Here is a 20,472-nt window from a genome sequence, read left to right as displayed (position 1 = left end):
AAATTTTCTTTGTATATCACCATTCTGTACGTCTAAAAGACTTTTGACATTTGCCAAGAATGTTCGTTTAGACGCTGTCATATAACCATATTCTTGACAATATTGTTTATACGAATCGTACAATGACCTTTCATCTAATGACACAAAGTCAGTTTCATCTATGAACAGTTCAATACACTCTTGTTTGCTTCTAACAATGTTGTCTCTCTTCGGTATGTGGAATTTGTCTTGGATTGAACTTAGAAATATCTAATGTCATAAAATATGAGAACAAGTGGTTGTAAAAGTCAGATGTCAAAGTTCTGCTAAGTCGTCAAAATATTCTGTATCTTGCATATGAGAATCTGACGTTCTGACAACTACATATCTTCTGTCAGAACTTTCTAACTTCATCGGAACAGCATTGTTTGAAACCATAATGAAGTTTGCAACATTTTCACAAACTCTTTGGTCTTTATACTTTCTTTCAACAACTCCAACTTTATCTGTTATAAGACTCTTCAAAGCATCTTGAGTTCAAAACTTTTGTTGTATCTATACTTTGAAGTTCATTGCAAACTATAAGTTTCATATTCTCTATTGAGGAGTTAAACTTGCCACAGATGTTTTCTAAGTTTTGTCATATTCGGATTCGAATAACCTTCTAACAGTTTGCACAAAATATCTGTAAAGAATGTGTTCTTACCAGTTCCTTGTTTTCCAATTATAATGAGAGCAGTTTCATTTTTAGCACTTGGATGTTGTAAGATGTTTGCAAAACCAACATAAGATATACTCATAAACCTTTTCGTTTCCATTGCATATATTTATTTCTTGACATGGTCTAACCAAGCTTCTATAATATTTTCTTTCCATTCTACTTGTTCATATTTATATCCAGTGAAGATAGAATAGAAGTTTGGAGGAAGGTGTATAGAACTTTATACTCGAACTGAAAAAATCTTCTAACTTTGACAATAAGATATCCCAAGCATCTAACATCTTCATGCCAACTTGTACGACTTTTATTTTCTTAAGTTTCTGTCTACATTCTTGTTCTGAAACTATTGTCGCTTTAGGTTTGTTAAAGACTACATCCCATTCTTTCATGACATAACATTCTGGGCAGAGTCAACATAAATGACTAAACGTTTCAAATTCTCGACTGCTTTGTTATAGTCTCTAAATGGACACATATTTCTGAATGCTTGGAAGTCATAAAAATCTGAAACATCTATTCTGTACATTTTTATAAAAATAAAAAAATATTATTTTTTATTCTTGACTTTGTTGTTCCATTTGTTGCATTGTTGTTCTTGAGCTATTTGTTGTTGAAGTTGTTCTTGTAATACAATACTTTCACCAGTTGCATCTTCCAATTCGAAACTTTCTGCCGTCATTGACAAATACATAGGACATTAAAAGTTTTACAGGAACAAAGTTTGCGTCAACTAATGTCAACGTTATACTTGCCAAAGTGTTTGAGTTCACTAAGGTTGAAAATTCTGCATTCGAATGAACAATAGGCAAACCAGCAGAGAAAGTATTGTTTTATGCGCATAAGTATCTTTTGGTCATAATAGTTTCTGTCGACATTCGAATAACACTTTGAACCTAAGTTTGAAACAATATATAAGATTGGTGTGCTTAATGTCAATGGAATAGACATTCCTTGTATGACACCTTTTCCTGTTATAGGAAACTGTTGGTAGTAAAAACCAGATATAAGTTTTGTATTATAGCTCATATCGTTTATAGTAAACTCAGTCGGACATCCAAACATAATGAAACCTGCTCTAGTTGCAGCACATGTTACACCCGTACTTAAAGTATTAAATAAGTCAACAAAACCTGTTGGTGGTATATCTGAGTAAGTATCTTCAAAGGAGTATTTTTTACCATTCACAACAATAAAGTCTTCTGGTGTCAAAAGAGCAAAACAGGCTTTAGTCGTCATTGTATTTAAGGTTAGTTTACAATATCGTCCTTGAGGACTTTGTAAGTTTGTTGTTATAGAATTATATGACTCAGGGTTTTTAGTCGTAATAGTATAAACCATTATGTCTTCTGCCATTTACTTAGCAAATAAATTTTAATGAAATGTTGTGGTCGTCAAATATTTTTATAATCTGGGAAACTATATTTTAAGTTCAACGTTTCACCTCCTTTCATAACGTATATCTTGTCAATGACATTATATGAAACACCACAGCAACTAATGTCGGGTTCTATTTCTTTGATGTTTATATCGTCTGCCTCTGTCAAAAGTTTCAATAGTTCTTTCAAAACTTCATGAGGTGCAATGACATATGAGTTCACTTTTACAGGTTGTGTTCGACCAAGTTTTAACATTTATACTTAAAGCTTGACAAATCTTCTCCTGAGTTTGAAGTTTGTCTTTCAGTTGTTGGTAGTCGTTTCGAATATCTGCAACAGAACTTAAGTCTCTGTTAACTTCAGGATATGTTGGTTCTTTTACAGGAACAATTGTTATACCATCTTCGTCTTCGTATGGTTTCCCACTTCAACATCTCTGTCTTTGACATTGACAATAACACTTTGACTGTTGTTTGAGTTGGTGAATTTAACTTCACATCTGCCACCGCCATTAAACCTTTTGAAACACTTACGCTTTCTATTTTTCGGAATGACATTTTACTTAGAATAAAAAGATGGACGTATTCGGATATCTTTTGAATTGAAGCAAAACAAAGTTTATACTCACAAACAATACAAATACATTGACAGAATAGTTCTTTACACAAACAATGGAAAATGTTATAGAATAGCAGTCTTTGCTGAACCTAAATATTTTCATAAAGCAAAGAAAGTTGGTATAACCGAGATGGTGAAAGTTCTTGAAGCAGACAAAAAATAACTTCAAAACTTACAGATATTACTAAAGGAAAGTTTTATAATACAATATTATGTCAAAACTGGCGTACTGTCAATATTTGACGGAGAGAAGTCAGTTCAAGAACAACTTACTGACTGCTGCCAAAATCTGCTCGATGGAAGCTGTCGTTATGCCAATCTGAGGAGCCCCAGCAGGTTTCATCGAACGAATCTTCAAAAGAGCATCTTCCGTGAAAAGTGCTATTGGTTTTGTAAACTTCTTTGCTTTCAATTCATCTGACCGTCTCTGTCACCAGTATATTGTATTTGAACTGTACCAACAGTTGAAATACCACCCATAAAGTCTTCTGAGTCAGCAAATGGAATGCCAAGCCAAAAGTTTGAACGGTCTCCATTTGTATATTGAGTTTTTTGACCTCCTGTATGAGTCCATACTTTCACATATGGCATAATAGAACTTTGCATTTCAGGTTAATGGTTGTTGTGAAGTTGTTGTTAAAGTTCATAGCATCTAATGTTCAAGTTGTATGACCTCATATCCTCAACTGTAGAATATTCTTCTCTTGGATAATATTTACCATCTATGTTTATATGATATTTAAATACCAGGTTGTAGAAACAAGAATAGTCATTTATAGTTCGTCTGAACAGTACAAACATAGTATCTGCATGTTTCATTGCAGTTGTTTTAAAGCAATATCTGTTCTTGCACCTGGGTTCAGCACTTTGGTTTCCAACTTCACCTGCAAAGTCTTTGACAGATATTTGGTGTATAGGGAACATAAGTGAACTGCAATATATTTGGCAGCTAAAGCATTTGAAATATCTGGGTCCAACATATAGACTGCAAGTCTGCTTTCTATTCTCTTGCATTCAAAATTTTTCGCATGTGAACTTAACTGGGTCCCAAGCATCTCCAGCAGCATTGAAATAATAGTTTACTTCAGTGTTGAGGTTTGAGAAACCAAAGTCTAAGTCAACTTTGTCTTTGCAAATTCGGCGAATGACGTTTTATTTGTTCCCTTTACGTCTGTAAGAGTGAATGGGTCTTGTGTTGGTGCAATGACTAAGTTATTTTGCTTGGAGTAAGTTCGATAGAAATTTTTCCTGCCCAGTTTGGCAAGTATCTTAAAACCTGAAGATGAGGAAAGATGACAAAGGAACTCTAAGTTTCAGTTTTACTTTAGTGGCAGCAGTTCCATCTGAACAGAAAGGTTAACATAAACTCCTGAACGTTAGGGTCAAGTCTTCTTATTTTCTCAATAGTTTGCATACTGGTCTTTGTTCTCTAGCTTGTGGTTGTACTGAGTTTCTCAAAGCGAACCATTCATAGTTTGCCATGTTACTGTTTGAACTAAGTCAGAGTTAGAATATATCTTATATCCCATGAAAACTTCTGGAGCATATTGGTATCCGACATAGAAAATTCCATTGCAACCTTTCTTGTCAGACAACTTGGCAGAAGGTTTTATTTCAATGTCTTGTTCCACGTATAAGAATGAGTTGTCAATAGAAATAATATGAAACCTGTCGCAAGCAATATCTACTGTTGTTGAAGAACCTTCACCAAACTCACCTACGTTTCCATAAGAAACAGCAGTTGTATATTCGTAAGTTCCAGGAACTATTTCTGACCTTCTAATGGCATTGTCGCATTCGTTATACCATTCGGAAACATTTCCGTTCATGGCATCCAAAACTGTTGGCGTTATATTCTGAGCGGCGTACATTTCATATGGGTAAAAATATAGAATAGTTGGATTTATTTGTCATAATTGTTTCGGACCAAGCTTTACTTTCTTCCTGACTGAGTTTTTAACTCTTCTTTTTCCTTCATTGCCACTACTTTCACTAGATGAAGTTACTTCTTCACTACTTTCACTTTGTTCTACTCTTCTTCTTTGGTGTCGCTTTTGGTAACTTGCCCTCTGCTTCAAGTTGTTGCATCTTTGCCTCATGTTCACCTAGTATGTTGTAAATTTCCCATGTCCTTTTTGCCTTTGGGCTCTGGTCGCCCAACTCAGGTAACCTATATCCTAGAAAGATTTTGTCATAGTTTGTATTTGAGTCTTCGCGTATTGTTTGATGACTCTTTCCTGAGTTTCCGGTTCAAGCTCTTCAAATATACTTGTCCATATGGAATATGCTCGTTCCAAATATATGTTTTTGTAGCCATTCTGGTTTTCTTTCCATGTAACAATAATATCTTTTGTGAATGGGAAAGCTTTTACCCAATGTTTCAGTCTTGCGTCATTTATTTCTGTAGTTGGTTTTATTTTGTCAAGGAACGTGTTTTCAATACTAACATTTCATTTGGTACTGTCCATTTGAGTTTTCTTAAATATTCATCCCTTCTCGGTTCATTGTCTGCAAAGTAAGTTTTTATGACATTTTGCAAACTTTCGTTTGCAAGGTCATGTACAATAGGTTCTCTTCCTTCTCTCTCCCTAACTTTCTTTCTAAACTCTTCACCAAATATACCATCTCTATGGTTCTGTGTAGTTCTTTGAGATAAATGTTCTAGAACGTCAGGTGTTATATTTCCATCAGCCATGTTCATTTCATACTGGTCCAAAATATCTGCATGTTTCATATCTTTCAATGGCATTAAAGCCGCGCTGAAAATACCAGCTATATCTGGTTCACCATTCACTTCCATTGCGTCTACAACTTCTTGGAATTGTGGTTGTAAGTTTATGAACCACCTATCCGGATTAGCTTTATGACCCCATCTCATTGTAGTTCCATAGTCTGCAGAAACAAAAGTAGGTTTGTTTCCATATTGGTTAGGTTCTGAATGAACTTTAAACAATGTTTCATTTCTATATGTTTTGTTGAAATTTAACCTTTTATTTTCACCGAGTTCAGCCAAAGATTGAACGTTATATGGTCGTAAGTAAAACGGATTATTGTATTTGCGTACATTTTCTTTCAGTACTTCCATTCTATGCTGAATATTTTCATCTGATGTTGGAGTCTTTTGTATGTCGGCGAACATTTTTCGATATTCTTCTACTATGTCAGCCGAATTTTTCTTAGACTCTTGGAAAGATTCCATATTCACATCATACTCTTGTTGAGGGTCAAGATTTTTCGGCTGTTCCAAATCTTCATCTAGTTCTGTGAAGTTAGTTTCCAAAGGAGGGACTTGTTCGTTTCCTTCAGGCTCTTCTAGCTGTTGTTGCTGAACTATTTCTTCCATGTCTGGTTGTATCTGAACTTCTTCCTGTGGAGTTTCTTGTACCTCATCTGCTGGCATTTCATATATTCCGAGACCGTTTTTAACAAGTTCCCTATCTAAGTCATCCGGACTCATAAACCTTTCTTCTTTCGTTCCGTCTCTATTTTTTACGCGTTTCATGAAGAGAGTTGAATTATCATTTAGCTCTGACACCAAATATCTCGGAGTAAATTCATTCATGTCATTTGGATGATATGCTATTAAATCATATCCCTTAGCGAGCTTGTATTTTCCAGGTTTGAAATTATATCCCATTTGGTGCTGAACCATAAAGCTAAATAGGTTCGGGTCAGTATTTCCTTCCTTGAACTTTCTAATAGCTTCTTTATATCTGTCACTAAAGTCAAGAGTATCTGGGTAACCATAATCTTCCTTAAGCATTTTTAAGAATTCTTGGTTTCCTTTTTCTCTACTTCTTTTATGTCCTTGCTCTGTTTGTGGTTGTTGTTGTGCAGGGTTTTGAACTGTTGGTTGCTGTGCTGGTTGTGGAGATGGTTGCTGTGCTGGTTGTGGAGGTGGTTGTTGTGCTGGTTTTGGTTGCTGTGCAGGGTTTTGAACTGTTGGTTGCTGTGCAGGGTTTTGAACTGTTGGTTTTGGTTGTTGTTGTGCTGGATTTTGAACTGTTGGTTGTTGTGTTGGTTTTGGTGCATGCCTGTGTCTGTGTCCATGTGACGATGTAAATGTTTTAGGTAGTCCTGGTGCAGGTGCTTCTCTTGGAGGGTTTGGTGGTATATAAGTTCCACCAGCTGGCACATATGTTCCATCTGCAGCATAATGTCCTACCTGACTTTTCGTTCTTAAGAAAGCATTTACTAGGTCTGTTTTGGTCTGTTGTAACTCTTTTTCTTGACTTTCCACAACAGTTGCTCTAACGGCGTCATAGGCACTTTGAACTGCCTGTCTCGTTGCTGCATCTGTTATTTTCGTCATATTTTGTGCTACTTCTTTTAACTCTTTGTCGAAACCTTCAGACTTCAGTTTCTTTCCAGATGAGAAGTCGTTCACTAGTTTCACCTTACTATGAAGAGCTTCGAAGGCGTTCTTAAAGTCAGCATTCATTAAAGCTTCATTTGAACTGTCTTCATCCGCTTGTATTTTTGTCCTTATTGACCCTATAAGTTGGGCTGCTTTAGCGTTGGCTTGGGCATCTAACCAGTCATTATTAGCTTTTATATATTCTGCGCTTTTCATTGCCTTTTGCATGGCTGCGTCGTTATTTTTACTTTCTTGTGCTAAGTTTTCATACTGTACGGTTTGGTTTTGCAACTGTAAAAGTTTTTCTGCCTTTACATTTGCTTCAACTTTTTTTTATACTCATCGCTATCCATATATGTCTTCAGGGCTTTTTGTTTTATTTCTTCATCTTTCAGTACTTTATATTGAGTAGTATGGTTTTTCAAATTTATAACATCTTGTTCCATTTTTGCTACTTCTGCTGCTTTTTCTGACACTTTTTTCGCATATTCCTCTGTACTTAGTTCTTTCAGTTGTTCTTCTTTCTTCTTTTTCTCTACGTTTAACTCATTGAGTTTCTTTGTGTGTCTGTCATATTCTAGTTTCTTTTCGTTTTCACTTATTTGTTTCTGTATGTCTATGTTTGACTTTTTGACATCTGTTATTTGATTTTTGAGTGAACTCAAATTCATTTGACTTTGAGGGTTATAAGCTGTTCCGTCTGCAGCTCCACCATAGCCTGCCATTTTCGCTAAAAGTGCCGCTCTTAAACCTCCACTCTGTGCACCAATAACTCGGTTTAAAAGCATAGGGTTGCTTGACATTTGTTGCAACATAGTGGGGTCATTCATCATTTGTTGTTGCAACTGTTGTTGTGGTGTCAGTTTTACTATTGGATGTTTCAATGCTCTCTTCCTCTTACGTATATTCTTACGTAGCTTACGTGGCATTTTAAGTGAAGTTAAAAAGCGGTTTTTGACAGATGTTTATATGACACTTTTTGTGTCGCTTTTCACAAATTATATATGTTTTCATGTTTTGTCACCGGCTGGTCGGCTGGGGTTCGGTCCTCCTCTTGGGTCTTGGGCAAAATTCTTAGGGCTAGAAGGGGCGCAGCCCCTGGAAGCCCTCCAAATATAAACTTCATTTATACTAAACATCTTCAGGGCTAGAAGGGGCGCAGCCCCTGGAAGCCCCACTACCTTTTTTTTTTCTTCAGACAAAGTTTTTGAACTTTGTATAAGTTCTCCAAAATGTTAAACTATTCAAAGCGGTATTAACGTCGAAACCGTTCTCCAAAATGTTAAACTATTCAGACAAAGTTTCCTCCTGTTTGCGAAGGAATTGTTGGCTATGATGTACTGATTCATGATCAGTACATCATAGCCAACAATTCCTTATACAAAGTTCAAAAACTTGGGTGCAATCAGAACTGATTGCACCCAAGTTTTTGAACTTTCTCGAGGGAATGAAAGGGTAAGAGGTATACATTATGAATATATACCTCTTACCCTTCCATTCCCTCTCTGACAGCGGGAAACTTTGTCTGAATGTTAAACTATTCAGACAAAGTTTCCCGCTGTTTGCGAAGGAATTGTTGGCTATGATGTACTGATTCATGATCAGTACATCATAGCCAACAATTCCTTATACAAAGTTCAAAAACTTGGGTGCAATCAGAACTGATTGCACCCAAGTTTTTGAACTTTCTCGAGGGAATGAAAGGTAAGAGATATCCATTTCCTTTCACCTTCGTTCTCAATAATTAACTTATAAATTTTTAAAGCAAAAAAAGTCTGATTTTTTTGACAAGTAAATATATAGGGAATTTATCCGACCAAATAAGTGTCACTTTTTCGGTTCACCTCACTTTCCGTAACTCGTCTTACAACACTGACATTTCCCAACATTTTATTTAAAAAGAAGTCTATATTAAATTCATTTCTCCTCAATGACGTCACTCTCTAACTTGCTTAGGAAAGTGGCGGTGTAATACTTCTTAAGGCATTCGCAATGCAGAACATAGTCAGAGTCTATACATTATGCTTGCCAGAGTTTGATAATTCAAGAAACGAATGGAAAGTTACCTAATGCAACAAAAAAAATAATCCATTTGCATATTTGAAAAGGCGACTCAGATTCAAAGACTCAGAGTTAGAACGTCTGATGAACATCAACGAAGAATACAGACTTGACTCACCAAGGATCATTGATGAAAAGGTAACAGAGCAAATTCAGATTACTATCTTGATCTACCTTCGGCTGCTCAAATATATAAATGCCTTAAGGAATCAAGTCATTGCAACATACCACATCACTTTTGGCCAATTCAAAACCTGGTACTATTTGAAGATCAAACATGAAAAAAGTGAAAATACAATGGTTTTTACCCAGTTCAAACATGTTCTAAAGTTAACAATTCAATGTACTGATCGAGAAACGGTGACACCCCCTCATAAAATGTCACTTTTTCGTAAAATATCACCCATAATACATAACTGGTATTGTACAAATGAATGATGCTGCATCTTTCAATGGTTTTACTACTTTCAATCCAGAACTTCTCTCACTTGTTAAACTATCTTCATATTCTTCAGTTAACTCATTTACCCCATCGAGATCTGAGGCTTGTAACATTCTTGATCTTATATATGAAAAAGGAGATTTGACAGAATGTCAAATCTCCTCAAAAAGTGACAGTTTACATGGCAAACAATTGCGAGCAATTTTTAGCCATTTTGGCTGAGAACTAGAGTCTGTGAGGTACATAGATAGAATCAGTACCTCGCAGACTCTAGTTCTCTATATGGCGCCGAGAAATTTTCGTGAAATGCGACGACATTTCACCAAAGTTTTCTCGACGCCATAGGATGAATTAGAGGGTGTGAGATACTATTACATATAATAGTACTCACACCCTCCAAAACCTCGAAAATCTCAAAATTTCCTGCAATTATCATCAACTTTGCATAGCACAATCGGCCAAAAATTCATTCAATTGTCCTTCTTCTCAATATTTCTTAACTCTTTCGATTTCTTTCAAAATATCTTTCAATAATCTTTCAATGATAAATATTATACAAAAACGATTAGTATGAAACTTTTTTGCATTTTAAAAATATTTTATATTTCTGTTTTTATTTCAATTTTTATATTTTTATTTTCCTTTTTTTAGATGAAACTTATTTGTTTACCAATATTCCTTATTTTATAAAATTTTTCAATTGAATACTACAATAATTTTATCTCTCCTTTATTAAATTTTCGATTTGTATGTTAATTCTAATTCTTTGCACTATTTCTTGTTTAAATCTTCTAAAATTTTTATTTTAATTTAATTTGACACATAATCATCCTTTTAATTTTCGATTCAAATCCTTATCCTCTTCATTATTTTTCAATAATTTTTTATCGTAATTTGTAAAATTCGTTCTTTTATAGCTGTTTAAATAATCCAAAACCATGATATTTATTATTGTTAATTATTCCTAATCATGTTTTTTCCATTAATTTTAATTTTTTATTTTCTGAACCATTTAAATTAATTTTGTTAAGAATATTTTTTCAATATAGACTTCTGAAATAATTAAATTATTCTCAAATTCTCACAAATTATTTCATTTCAAATTTGTTTAAAATGAATTTGTACACCTTAGTTGATTCAGCTTGGCTTGAAACAGCTCTAGCACAGATTCAAAGGCGCACACCGTTAGCCATTGTTCTCACAAATGTTCCATTAGTCAACAACACTATTCGTTCATCAATTAACAAGATAACATTTTACAAAGCTCTCTTATGTAATAGACTAATTACTATTGAAGAGTACTTACATCATACATACAAACTTCAAGAGTTTACTACTTTCTACATTAAATATAATAATCGACTCTACGAGTGTTCATCCATTTTGAAACACAGATATGACACTCTCCTTACCGATTATTTGATATTACAAAGTTCAAACGACTCTCGTATACAGGAAGAACCCTCATTAGCCAGCACTCCTCTACAACGCCAGCTTTCATCAGCCAGCACTACCAACTCTGTTCCACAGCAACAGCTCTCAACAGCCAACGCTCCTCTACAAAGCCCACTTTCTGCCAACACCCCTCCACAACGCCAGCTTTCATTAGCCAGCAGTACCAACACTCCCCCACAGCCACAACTCTCTGCTAGCACTCCCCCACAACGCCAGCTCTCTGCCAACTCTCTTCCACAGCAACAACTCTCTGCCAACGCCCAGACAGAACGCCAGCTCTCTGCCAACACTCATCTTCAGCGCCAGCTATCTGCCAACACCCCTCTTCAGCGCCAGCTATCTGCCAACACCCAGACACAACGCCAGCTCTCTGCCAACACTCATCTTCAACGCCAGCTCTCTGCCAACACCCCTCTTCAGCGCCAGCTATCTGCCAACACTTCGGCACAGCAACAACTCTCTGCCAACACCTTGGCACAGCAACAACTCTTTGCCAACACTCTTCCACAGCAACAACTCTCTGCCAACACTCATCTTCAACGCCAGCTCTCTGCCAACTCTCTTCCACAGCAACAACTCTCTGCCAATACTCAGCCTCAGCCTCACCCATCTGTGTCTATTCCCCTTAAGCGCGGGAGACCCAAAGTTAATGTACCAAAAGATCTTAAGGTAACTATTAGAAACCTAATTGAGCAGCATGGCCATCTTGGAATAATCTCCGCCTATAACCAAATAAATAAAGATATCGAATATGCCAAATCTCATTTTGAGGCATTTTTGGACATGAAGACGGGTATTGTTCCACAGCCAACGCCTACCCAAGCATGGTTCTCCGCTATGAAACGTTTTAAGCCCCTGAATCAAATTTCTTCCACAATTCCTTCCGGACTTATGATTGAAGAGTCTCCATTATCATTTCCATCTGAGCTGAGGAACATTAAATATCTTACAAACCCTCTTCCACATCCCTCTCAAGACATATGGTAGAAAGAGCTTTTAGAGAGCTAGGCTTGGCACGTCCAAGGGGGCCCTATCGGCCAAAAGGAAAGACAAGATACTTAGCTGCCTTTGTAATGCATGAAAAATAGCGTGACTTCATTTTTGACAGTTTACAAATGTAAAGTGTTGCATCCTTAAAAACTTGGAAATATATATATTCATGAATTATCTTGTATATTAATTGAAAATCCATAAAACCCTAACAATATTTTTTCTTAAAAAAACTATAAAAATATAAATAAAATTAATCGTTAAATAAAAATATTTGATATTAGAATTTTATTGGAAAAATAAAAAACTTAATATTTTAAAGAAATACTTAAATACTTGAATGTTTTAACTTTTACATTATCATATAGACTCTCAAATTATTGATTGGAAACGGTTTGAGGGTTATCAATTTAAAAAAATTGTGAGTTTTTAGATTTTTGGCAATGTTAAACGGTTAATTTTTTCTCAAAAAAATTATTTCGAATTTCCGAAATTTTTGACATTTTGGCTGAGAACTATGGTCTGCGAGGTACATAGATAGAATCAGTACCTCGCAGACTATAGTTCTCTATATGGCGCCGAAAATTTTTGGTGAAATGTCGTCGCATTTCACCAAAAATTTTTCGGCGCCATAGGAAGAATTGGAGGGTGTGAGATACTATAGGGTGTCCAAAGGTGTGTTTAGCACAAACCCGAATACTGCGAATAGAAATAAACAAGTTACATATATATAAAGTTTATTTAAATATAATCACCATTGGATTCAATCACGCGTTCGCAGCGATCGATCCAGGCTTGAAAGACACGCTTTAAATCATCATGAGAAAATTGCTCAAATTGCTCTCTTACAAAATTTTCAAGATCATCTGGACTCGCGAATTCGCGTCCTTCAGCTCTCTTTTTTAGCGTGCCGAATAAATAAAAGTCAGAGGGTGCAATATCAGGTGAATAAATTGGGTTTGGAACAACTTTGACATTGTTTTCCACCAAGTAATTCATTACCTTATGACTTTTGTGAACTCTTGAATTATCAAAATGAATTGCAAACTTTTGTTTTTGTTGTTTGGATTTCTCAAACTCATCAGAATTGATAATTTGAGTAAGAACATTGTCAATTAGATACTGAGCATTCATCGTATTAGGTTTTTGAAGAATATCAATTGCGATGATGCCATTCACGCCCCAAAAAACCGACAACATTATCATTGGTGTGTCAATTTTTTTCTTCGGGAATGTTTGCGGATTTTCATCCTTCGGGATCCACATGATTTTGGCTTCTGTTGCATATTGAAACCAAGACTCGTCCCCTGTTACTAAAAAGCGAAACTTCTTGGATTGATACGTACCCAATATAGAGAGGAGCTCTTTCGAAGATTGGACTCTAGATTTTTTTTGAACTGAATTAAGGTTGTGCGGAACCCAACGTGTATACGCTAGTTTGTAGTTCAAATAATTGTGCAGATAATAACTGACTGTTGTAAGTGGTATCTTTGTCATCTCCTCTATCCTTCTGAGTGATGCTCTTGGGTCTTCATCTAGCGCTTGAAGAATTGCTTTGATTTTTCTTTGATCCGGCGATTTTTTGTCAATTTTTATGATGGGCGCCTTTTTGTTCATGAAGTGATACATCCTAACATGATACGTTACAGTGGAATAGCTAGAAGCATCCATACCGAAGCATTTTACCAATGTCTCGTAGATTTTTTACAGTCTTTGCATTTTTTTGCAAGAGCGAGGATGTTTTCTTTATGATTCATTAAAAAAATGAAAAAAAATCCCGCCAAAATTTCCCGCGAAACCGCCTCTTGTCTCAAAATTCATTTTATATCCCGGCATGGCGCCAAAATACAACATACTCATCATATACATATATTCATATTTTTTATTATATATTTATAATCAGCATATATCGCCTTTAATAGTCTCATATAGAGCGCTGTGCTAAACGCACCTTAGGACACCCTATATTGCATGCTATAGTACTCACACCCTCCAACTCCCAATCAAAATCGCATAAAATTTGCTACTTATCTTCAGATTACCTCCCATTATAAAATATATCATTGCTATCTCATCGTACTATACTTCCACCCTATTGTATTTAAAAATATAAAATTTTTTGATAATATATTTTTATATCTTGAATTTTCAAACAATATATTCACAGATAATATAATGGGAAATCTATCTCAACCTAGCCTTAAAGTACCAAACTCCTGTTTGCATTCTCACTCACAAATATTAAACATCCATCTCCAAAAAACTAAATTCTTCACAATTTTTTTTAAAATTGAGAACATAAAAAACGTATGCATTCAATAATTTAAGATACTAACAAATATTAAAAACTTCAAAATATCAGATAATAACGTTTTCCAATTAAAAAAATATCATTTTGCTTTTCAATTCGAACATAAATCTTAAATATTTTTAATTAATATCTGATTTACAGCATTATTATCCATTTATAAATCTGACAAATAAATGACAAAACCATCAGAAATAGTGTCACTTTTTGTCAAAAGTGAAGTCAAGCTATTTTTCATGCACAACACCTTTCCTAACCAAATATGGCACGTTGATATCCACTTTCTTGGCAAAAAGAGAAGTCAGATTCTTTATGCTGTGATTGATGACTGCACAAGGCTCATCATAGAATGGCAGCATCTTTCGTCAAAACATGCTAGCCAAACAGTGAAAGTAATTAAGAGAGCAATAGCCCGTTATGGACCACCACATACAATTTGGTCCGATAATGGCGGCGAGAATAAAGGCGAGTTCCTAAAGGCTATGAGGGTTCGGGGGATCAATAATGTATATATTGTCCCCCATTGCCCATACCAAAATGGGAAAATCGAGCGCTTGTGGCCTAACATAGAGAGCAGAGAGTTGTCATGGGCAAAGATTCAACAATGGGTTGAGTACTATAATGCTAAACCTCATCTAGCATTACCAACTCATTATGTGAATGGAAAACAAATTCACTATAGCCCATCTGAAATGTGGAAGAAACTTCCAATTTGGAAGAGGGGAATGCCGGCAAAATGGATTGTGGATGGAGTCTCTCAAGATTTTCTTCCAGGTTCACTTATGGCCAATGAGATGCCAGAGCTCCAAGGAATCGAAGAAGATGAATGGGAAAAAGAAGGCGAGGAAGTTGAAGAAGAAGAAAATAAGGCGAATCCGGTTGAAATAGAAGAAGATAGTAATGAAGAAGAATACGAAGTAAATTATGAAGAAGAATATCAAGAAGATTATGAAGACCCTTATGAAGAAGATTATGATGATTCATTTTAATATTACGAATAAAATGTCACTTTTTCTATTTTTGACACGTAAAGTTATCACTTTTTCTGTCAAACTGTTTTTATCGTTTTCGTATATAACACTTTATTTTAAAGATACTAGGTTATATATAATTATTCTAAATATATAATAATAATTTGAGAGAAGATTTGAGAAAGACATAGAATAATTTGTGGAAATTTTGGATATATATTTATAATAGAGAAATATGCCAGATATTAAAATTTTAGAGAAAAATGACTTTTCTATACATTTTTGATAGGAATTCACAAAAAAAATCTCACAAAAATTTATAGGCTAGACGCATTATTTGACGGATTGTATATATGATTTTGTCATAAGACGAAAGGTGAAAGTGGGGTGAAGTCAAAAAGTGACACATATTTGGCCGGCTAAATTCCCCTTTAGTTTACATGTCAAAATTACAATAAATTAATTATTTTCCTTAGCAATTAGCTATGTATTAGAGTGGGGAACAAACTCGCCCATTGTCACTTTTCATTAACCTTAAACTTGTAATTTTCATTATTTTAATTAACCTTATTTCTTTCCCAATTTCTGATTTATTTTATTCACTTACTATTAAAAGTCACATTTTAATAAAATATAATAATTTATTTATAGCATTTTTTACTATACTGTAATAAAAAATTAATTATAATAAATTAAATGTTTATTAAATCAAATGTTTTCTTTGCAATAATATTTTTAATGTTGAGTAAACAATGTTTGGATCAAGTGTATCATTTTTCAGACCTTTCTGAACAGCTTCAAGCATACTGATGCATTCGACTTTTTTAAATTGTGTCATTTCTTCGAAATCTCTTGTGACTTTTTTGATAACTTTAACACTTCTCTCTGAATCCAGACCTTTAATTTGCAACTTAATCAGGAATGAAGGAACAACACTGGAATATAACTCGATGACAAGTTCATCGAGTCGAAGATTTCGCCTTTCTGGGAAGTACTGGTGCTTCAAAACCTTGAAATGTGATTCCGAGATGTTGTTTGTTCCATCTCCTTCATTTCTATAGCGAAGCATCCACCTGTCAAGATGATGGCGCCACTGTCGGTCAAAGTATTCACGGGCAGCAGGTTCCTCATTTAAAATTTCTTCTAAATTGTTGTAAACTTCATCAGGATCAATTTCTTCCTCTTCAGAACCAAAGACCAATAACTTCATTAAGTTATAGAAAGTTTCGAAGTTGGAACGATCTTGAAACTTTTCAGCCTTTCTCATGACAGCGCGCAACACATGAACGCCACACCAAATGATCTGGCATAAGGGGATGGCTGTTTCAACAGCATTTGTGATTTGAGGTGCGCAGTCCATTGAAAAATAAGATGGTTCGCGATTGATGGAGCCAAAATATGCTGTGAGACAAACTTGTATATTTTCACTTGTGTCGGGCCAAACGAAAAAATACAAAAACGGAAAAACAATTGATTCCGCGAATTTGCCAGTGACGGCATAAAATGGTATGCGAGAGCGCAAGAGCTTATAAGTGGAATCAATGTGATAAGTTTGTATTTGATGTGAAAAAGCATTTGCTTCGAATGGGGCGTAATAGAAAATCATACGATCTGGGTCGTGAATAAACTCGATGAGATCATCCGGAGAATGACTCTTAACCATGTCGACAAAAATTGCAAGAGATGTAACATCATCCACTGAGAAACGGGTATTGATTGCATGAAGGCGTTTAGAAAACTTTTTTAAAGCATCTGTAGATTGTTGAAACATTTCCGCAATGATCCCACTATCAAATGGGATATTAAGATCTTTGAAACACCTTAATTGTGCGTAAACACGGTCTTGATTTGATTCAAAATATCTTGTTAAATAAGATCTATAAAAATATGATGTAATTTGTTGTGATTTGTTTGGAAAAGGGGCAGAATAATTGTGGGTGTTAATACATTTTCGTATGTGGTAATTGTCATCGGGAAGTGTATCAACAAGGAAGCGACATGGACAATTCGGCCACTTACAATTAAATTGGATTTGATTTCTTTCGTTCCTAGTTTTATATGAATAACTACAACCTGCTTGGATTTCTTGTTGCACTCCATACTTAAGCAACTCGATATATGTGAGTTCGTGATCTTGGATCTGCATTAAAATGAAATGATTTGAAAGAATAAAGAATTTTGATTATATTGGTCTTATTTTGATAAGCTTGGTCGTGTTTTGAATAGCTTGGCCATCTAATTCAATTATGATCTTTGAAAATTAGGTGAAATAAAACTAAACATAAATGTAAAACTAGGGATATGAAATTTTGGTTGTACACCACTTGTATGTGCCGGATACCATTGTGTCAAATTTTTTCTGAAATTAACTTTAAAAGTACTAAGTAAGATCATGAGATATAGCAATATATGTTTAAACCAACTTATATTTTGGTTGTACACCACTTGTATGTGCCGGATACCATTGTGTCAAATTTTTTCTGAAATTAACTTTAAAAGTACTAAGTAAGATCATTTATTTTTGCATAATATAATGCCAATATGGTTTCTTTTGATTTTATTTCATTTATAAGCAAATCAGATTTACCCAAAAACTCCACTCCATAAGCGTTCATTTGCTAAATTAAAAAGTGACAATGGACTAGTCTGTCCCTTTCTCCTATGTATTAAAACTAAAATTATTACTATTCAATGGGCGCGTAAAGGGTTGGCGTCCTAAGGCGTCCTGATGTAAACTATTCAATTTTTGAGAAGTTTACACCATAATTGAATAGTTTATGGCGTCCTGAGAGGAGATTTCAATGGGTATGGCGTCCTAAAAAAATAGAAGAAAATGATTTTTTCTCGATTTTTCTAGAAATTGAATTTTTTAAAAAAGAAAAAAATCAAAACGTATACATTCAAGAAAGACTATAAATGAAGATTTTTCTATTTTTTTTCATTCTAAAACATCTTTTTTTGGATAATTTTTTTTAAATAAATATGTAAGAAAGATTGAAGAAAAAGTAAATTTACTTTCAGAAAATTCGTTTTACATGATGTAAGACCCATAACAACTATAAATATTCAATTATTTAAAATAAAAAAAGAAAAACAGATTAAATGTATCTCACATCAAAATCCATTGACCTAAGGATGTTAAGTTTCTGTTTTTAAAAGTTGATATTTTTTTTTAATTTTAAGAAAATTAATAGCATGTTATTAGACAATAGGAGTGTAATGATATTGACTAAACAGAAATGAGAGAATAGAGATATAATTTTGATAAGCAATATTGCAAACAAATTCTGAAGTAAAATCGCGATCAATAATTGAAAATTACGATCATGTACTGAAAAATGACGATCGAATTGAATGAATAGAATTATATCTAAGAAAAAATAAATTGTATTTAGAAGATGAACAAAGAAAGGTGTATGCTAAAAATCATTTAACAATAAATGGAAATAAAACGAAATTGTTAAAAGAAAAAAATGAAAATTGTTAAATAATATATTATTTTTTAGTCATAAGAATAAAAATATAGTAGTTATAAAAGGAATTAGACTTCATATATCAATTCTTTTTCTCTGTAGATGTGGAACGTTTGCTTTTCGATCTCTTTCGATGAACTTGAAAATATAAGTTATTATCGCTGAGAATCCTTTCCGAAATAGGAGCTTTACGTTTAGGAGGATTGTCGGATGAATTTTGTTTTTTATTGTTTGATTTTGTTGTTATGGAAGATTTTTTCTTATTTTTTTCAGAATTTTGCTTGCTATTAACTGAAACTTGTTTTGACGGCCCAACAATAGCATTTGTAGTAGGAAGAATTCCCAATAACGAGCGCATTTTCGATAATTGTTTTTCAATATGATCAAGAAGGTCCAGCTTATGTTCTAGATTACTAGACATTTGATTTGTAGAAGGATGGCTTTGATTTTCTGGTTCTAAATCTGTAGAGTCTGCAATATTTGAATTTTCGGAGCGAATTGGAGCATCTGAACCTTGATTTGTATCGGCTTGCTCAAAATTAGTTTGAATTGGAGTGGATGAATTAAAATCTGGATGATTTAATGTTTCATTAAATAATGCCATAATTTTTTCTCTTTTTTCATTAATAAACTTAGTGATCATTGTATCTTTATTTGTTAGATCGATCGATTTGAGTATATCTGCATCATGAACTGGAATATTTTCGAACAATGAACTCGATTCTATGGAACCATATGGAGAAATCTCGTTCTGAGCCAAAGAAAGATCACTTACGTTGTATTGTTTGATAGAAAAAATTGTTTTCTCAAGTTCTTTTTGAAAGCAGTCAAGAATATAATTTTTGTAGCTATCAGTGATAACGGTTTTTATATGGCGCTCGATCTTCTGGTTATTTTTGATGGCGTTATATTTATCTAATTGGATTTGAGATATCTTCTTAATAGCTTCATAAATGTTTGGATGTTTTAACGAAGAAAATTCTGAATGCATACTCTCGAGGCAATCATTAGTGAATATTGCAGTTGCATTATTATATTGAGATATTAAATTGTAGTGCGGCAACCAAACTTTGTTGAAATAATCAATATAATCTTTGATCGAATCAACTTTATTTTGATTAATTATATGCATTGTAAGTACAAATTCTTCATGAGACATGAATGGAGTAATAGAATATAGCTTAAATAAAGAATTTTGTAAAGTATTGAAATTTTTTGTATAAAGTGCTACAAGTTTCCTGTGTAAAGCTTGTTTGAAATGAAATAGGCATCCAATTATACGGACTTTAGGGAAAATTTGTTGAAGTGCCTCTATCATTCCCTTTTCAAAATCACAATGAATTTGAATTAGCTTTGAAAATTGAATACCCTTGACAGTAAAAATATATTCAAATGCCTTCTTATAAGATTCAAATGTGCGGTTTTTCATGAATATAAATAAAAGTGGTAGATATTGATTTGTTGAAGGTTCACAAATCATAATTGTTAGCATCTGTCCTTTTTGAAAATGTTTTGGTGTAATTTTAAAAGTTCCATCGCAAAATAAATCTGTGGCTTCTTTTGCAAATTGAATTGCCTTCTCAAAACCAAAAAACATCGTCTCACAATTTGCTTGAAAATCATGGCCAATGAAAAACTGCTCGCCATTTATTAAACAAAAATTAGCAATTTCATCGTCTGTAATTTTTTCTCCAACAGAAAATTTTCTGGACTTATTATAA

General features: G+C 34.0%; 6 protein-coding genes and 2 pseudogenes across 8 annotated transcripts, besides 11 other annotated features; 2 read left to right on the top strand and 6 right to left on the bottom strand.

Annotated features, from left to right (window-relative positions):
- Positions 1 to 5,629: part of a mobile genetic element that runs on past the window's edge.
- Positions 5,630 to 5,983: 354 nt separating this feature from the next.
- On the bottom strand, positions 5,984 to 6,346 carry TVAGG3_0098080 (protein of unknown function, DUF4106 family; the record flags this gene model as incomplete). Its single annotated transcript, XM_051222704.1, has 1 exon — positions 5,984 to 6,346. A coding segment is annotated over one exon (363 nt), but the record flags the coding sequence as incomplete, so codon positions are not given.
- Positions 6,347 to 6,438: 92 nt separating this feature from the next.
- TVAGG3_0098070 lies at positions 6,439 to 7,416 on the bottom strand (annotated as a pseudogene). The gene has a single exon. A coding segment is annotated over exon 1 (978 nt).
- A 74-nt stretch (positions 7,417 to 7,490) lies between these two features.
- Positions 7,491 to 7,980, bottom strand: TVAGG3_0098060 (protein of unknown function, DUF4106 family; the record flags this gene model as incomplete). Its single annotated transcript, XM_051222703.1, has 1 exon — positions 7,491 to 7,980. A coding segment is annotated over one exon (490 nt), but the record flags the coding sequence as incomplete, so codon positions are not given.
- A 349-nt stretch (positions 7,981 to 8,329) lies between these two features.
- Positions 8,330 to 8,771: a mobile genetic element.
- A 1,003-nt stretch (positions 8,772 to 9,774) lies between these two features.
- Positions 9,775 to 9,885: a mobile genetic element.
- A 782-nt stretch (positions 9,886 to 10,667) lies between these two features.
- TVAGG3_0098030 (LP04239P family) lies at positions 10,668 to 11,996 on the top strand (the record flags this gene model as incomplete). The annotated part of the gene is made up of 1 exon (XM_051222702.1): positions 10,668 to 11,996. One exon carries the CDS (start codon positions 10,668 to 10,670, stop codon positions 11,994 to 11,996), a length of 1,329 nt encoding a protein of 442 aa, XP_051107688.1.
- A 664-nt stretch (positions 11,997 to 12,660) lies between these two features.
- Positions 12,661 to 12,688: a terminal%2Cinverted (terminal inverted repeat of Mariner transposon ID:TVAGG3_0098000).
- Positions 12,661 to 13,964: a mobile genetic element.
- TVAGG3_0098010 lies at positions 12,741 to 13,868 on the bottom strand (annotated as a pseudogene). The gene has a single exon. A coding segment is annotated over exon 1 (1,128 nt).
- Positions 13,937 to 13,964: a terminal%2Cinverted (terminal inverted repeat of Mariner transposon ID:TVAGG3_0098000).
- Positions 13,965 to 14,603: 639 nt separating this feature from the next.
- TVAGG3_0097990 (ribonuclease H-like family) lies at positions 14,604 to 15,332 on the top strand (the record flags this gene model as incomplete). The annotated part of the gene is made up of 1 exon (XM_051222701.1): positions 14,604 to 15,296. A coding segment is annotated over one exon (693 nt), but the record flags the coding sequence as incomplete, so codon positions are not given.
- Positions 15,333 to 15,387: a mobile genetic element.
- A 384-nt stretch (positions 15,388 to 15,771) lies between these two features.
- Positions 15,772 to 15,808: a terminal%2Cinverted (terminal inverted repeat of MuDR-5_TvMULE4 transposon ID:TVAGG3_0097960).
- Positions 15,772 to 17,937: a mobile genetic element.
- On the bottom strand, positions 16,128 to 16,638 carry TVAGG3_0097970 (MULE transposase domain-containing protein; the record flags this gene model as incomplete). Its single annotated transcript, XM_051222700.1, has 1 exon — positions 16,128 to 16,638. A coding segment is annotated over one exon (511 nt), but the record flags the coding sequence as incomplete, so codon positions are not given.
- Positions 17,900 to 17,937: a terminal%2Cinverted (terminal inverted repeat of MuDR-5_TvMULE4 transposon ID:TVAGG3_0097960).
- A 34-nt stretch (positions 17,938 to 17,971) lies between these two features.
- Positions 17,972 to 20,472: part of a mobile genetic element that runs on past the window's edge.
- TVAGG3_0097950 (MULE transposase domain-containing protein) lies at positions 19,012 to 19,910 on the bottom strand (the record flags this gene model as incomplete). The annotated part of the gene is made up of 1 exon (XM_001309093.2): positions 19,012 to 19,910. A coding segment is annotated over one exon (899 nt), but the record flags the coding sequence as incomplete, so codon positions are not given.

This window comes from Trichomonas vaginalis, chromosome IV (genome assembly GCF_026262505.1).
Source record: "Trichomonas vaginalis G3 chromosome IV, whole genome shotgun sequence".
Lineage (NCBI taxonomy): Eukaryota > Parabasalia > Trichomonadida > Trichomonadidae > Trichomonas > Trichomonas vaginalis.
The sequence above is the reverse complement of the archived record's forward strand: the minus strand, read 5'-3'. Positions and strand labels throughout refer to the sequence as shown.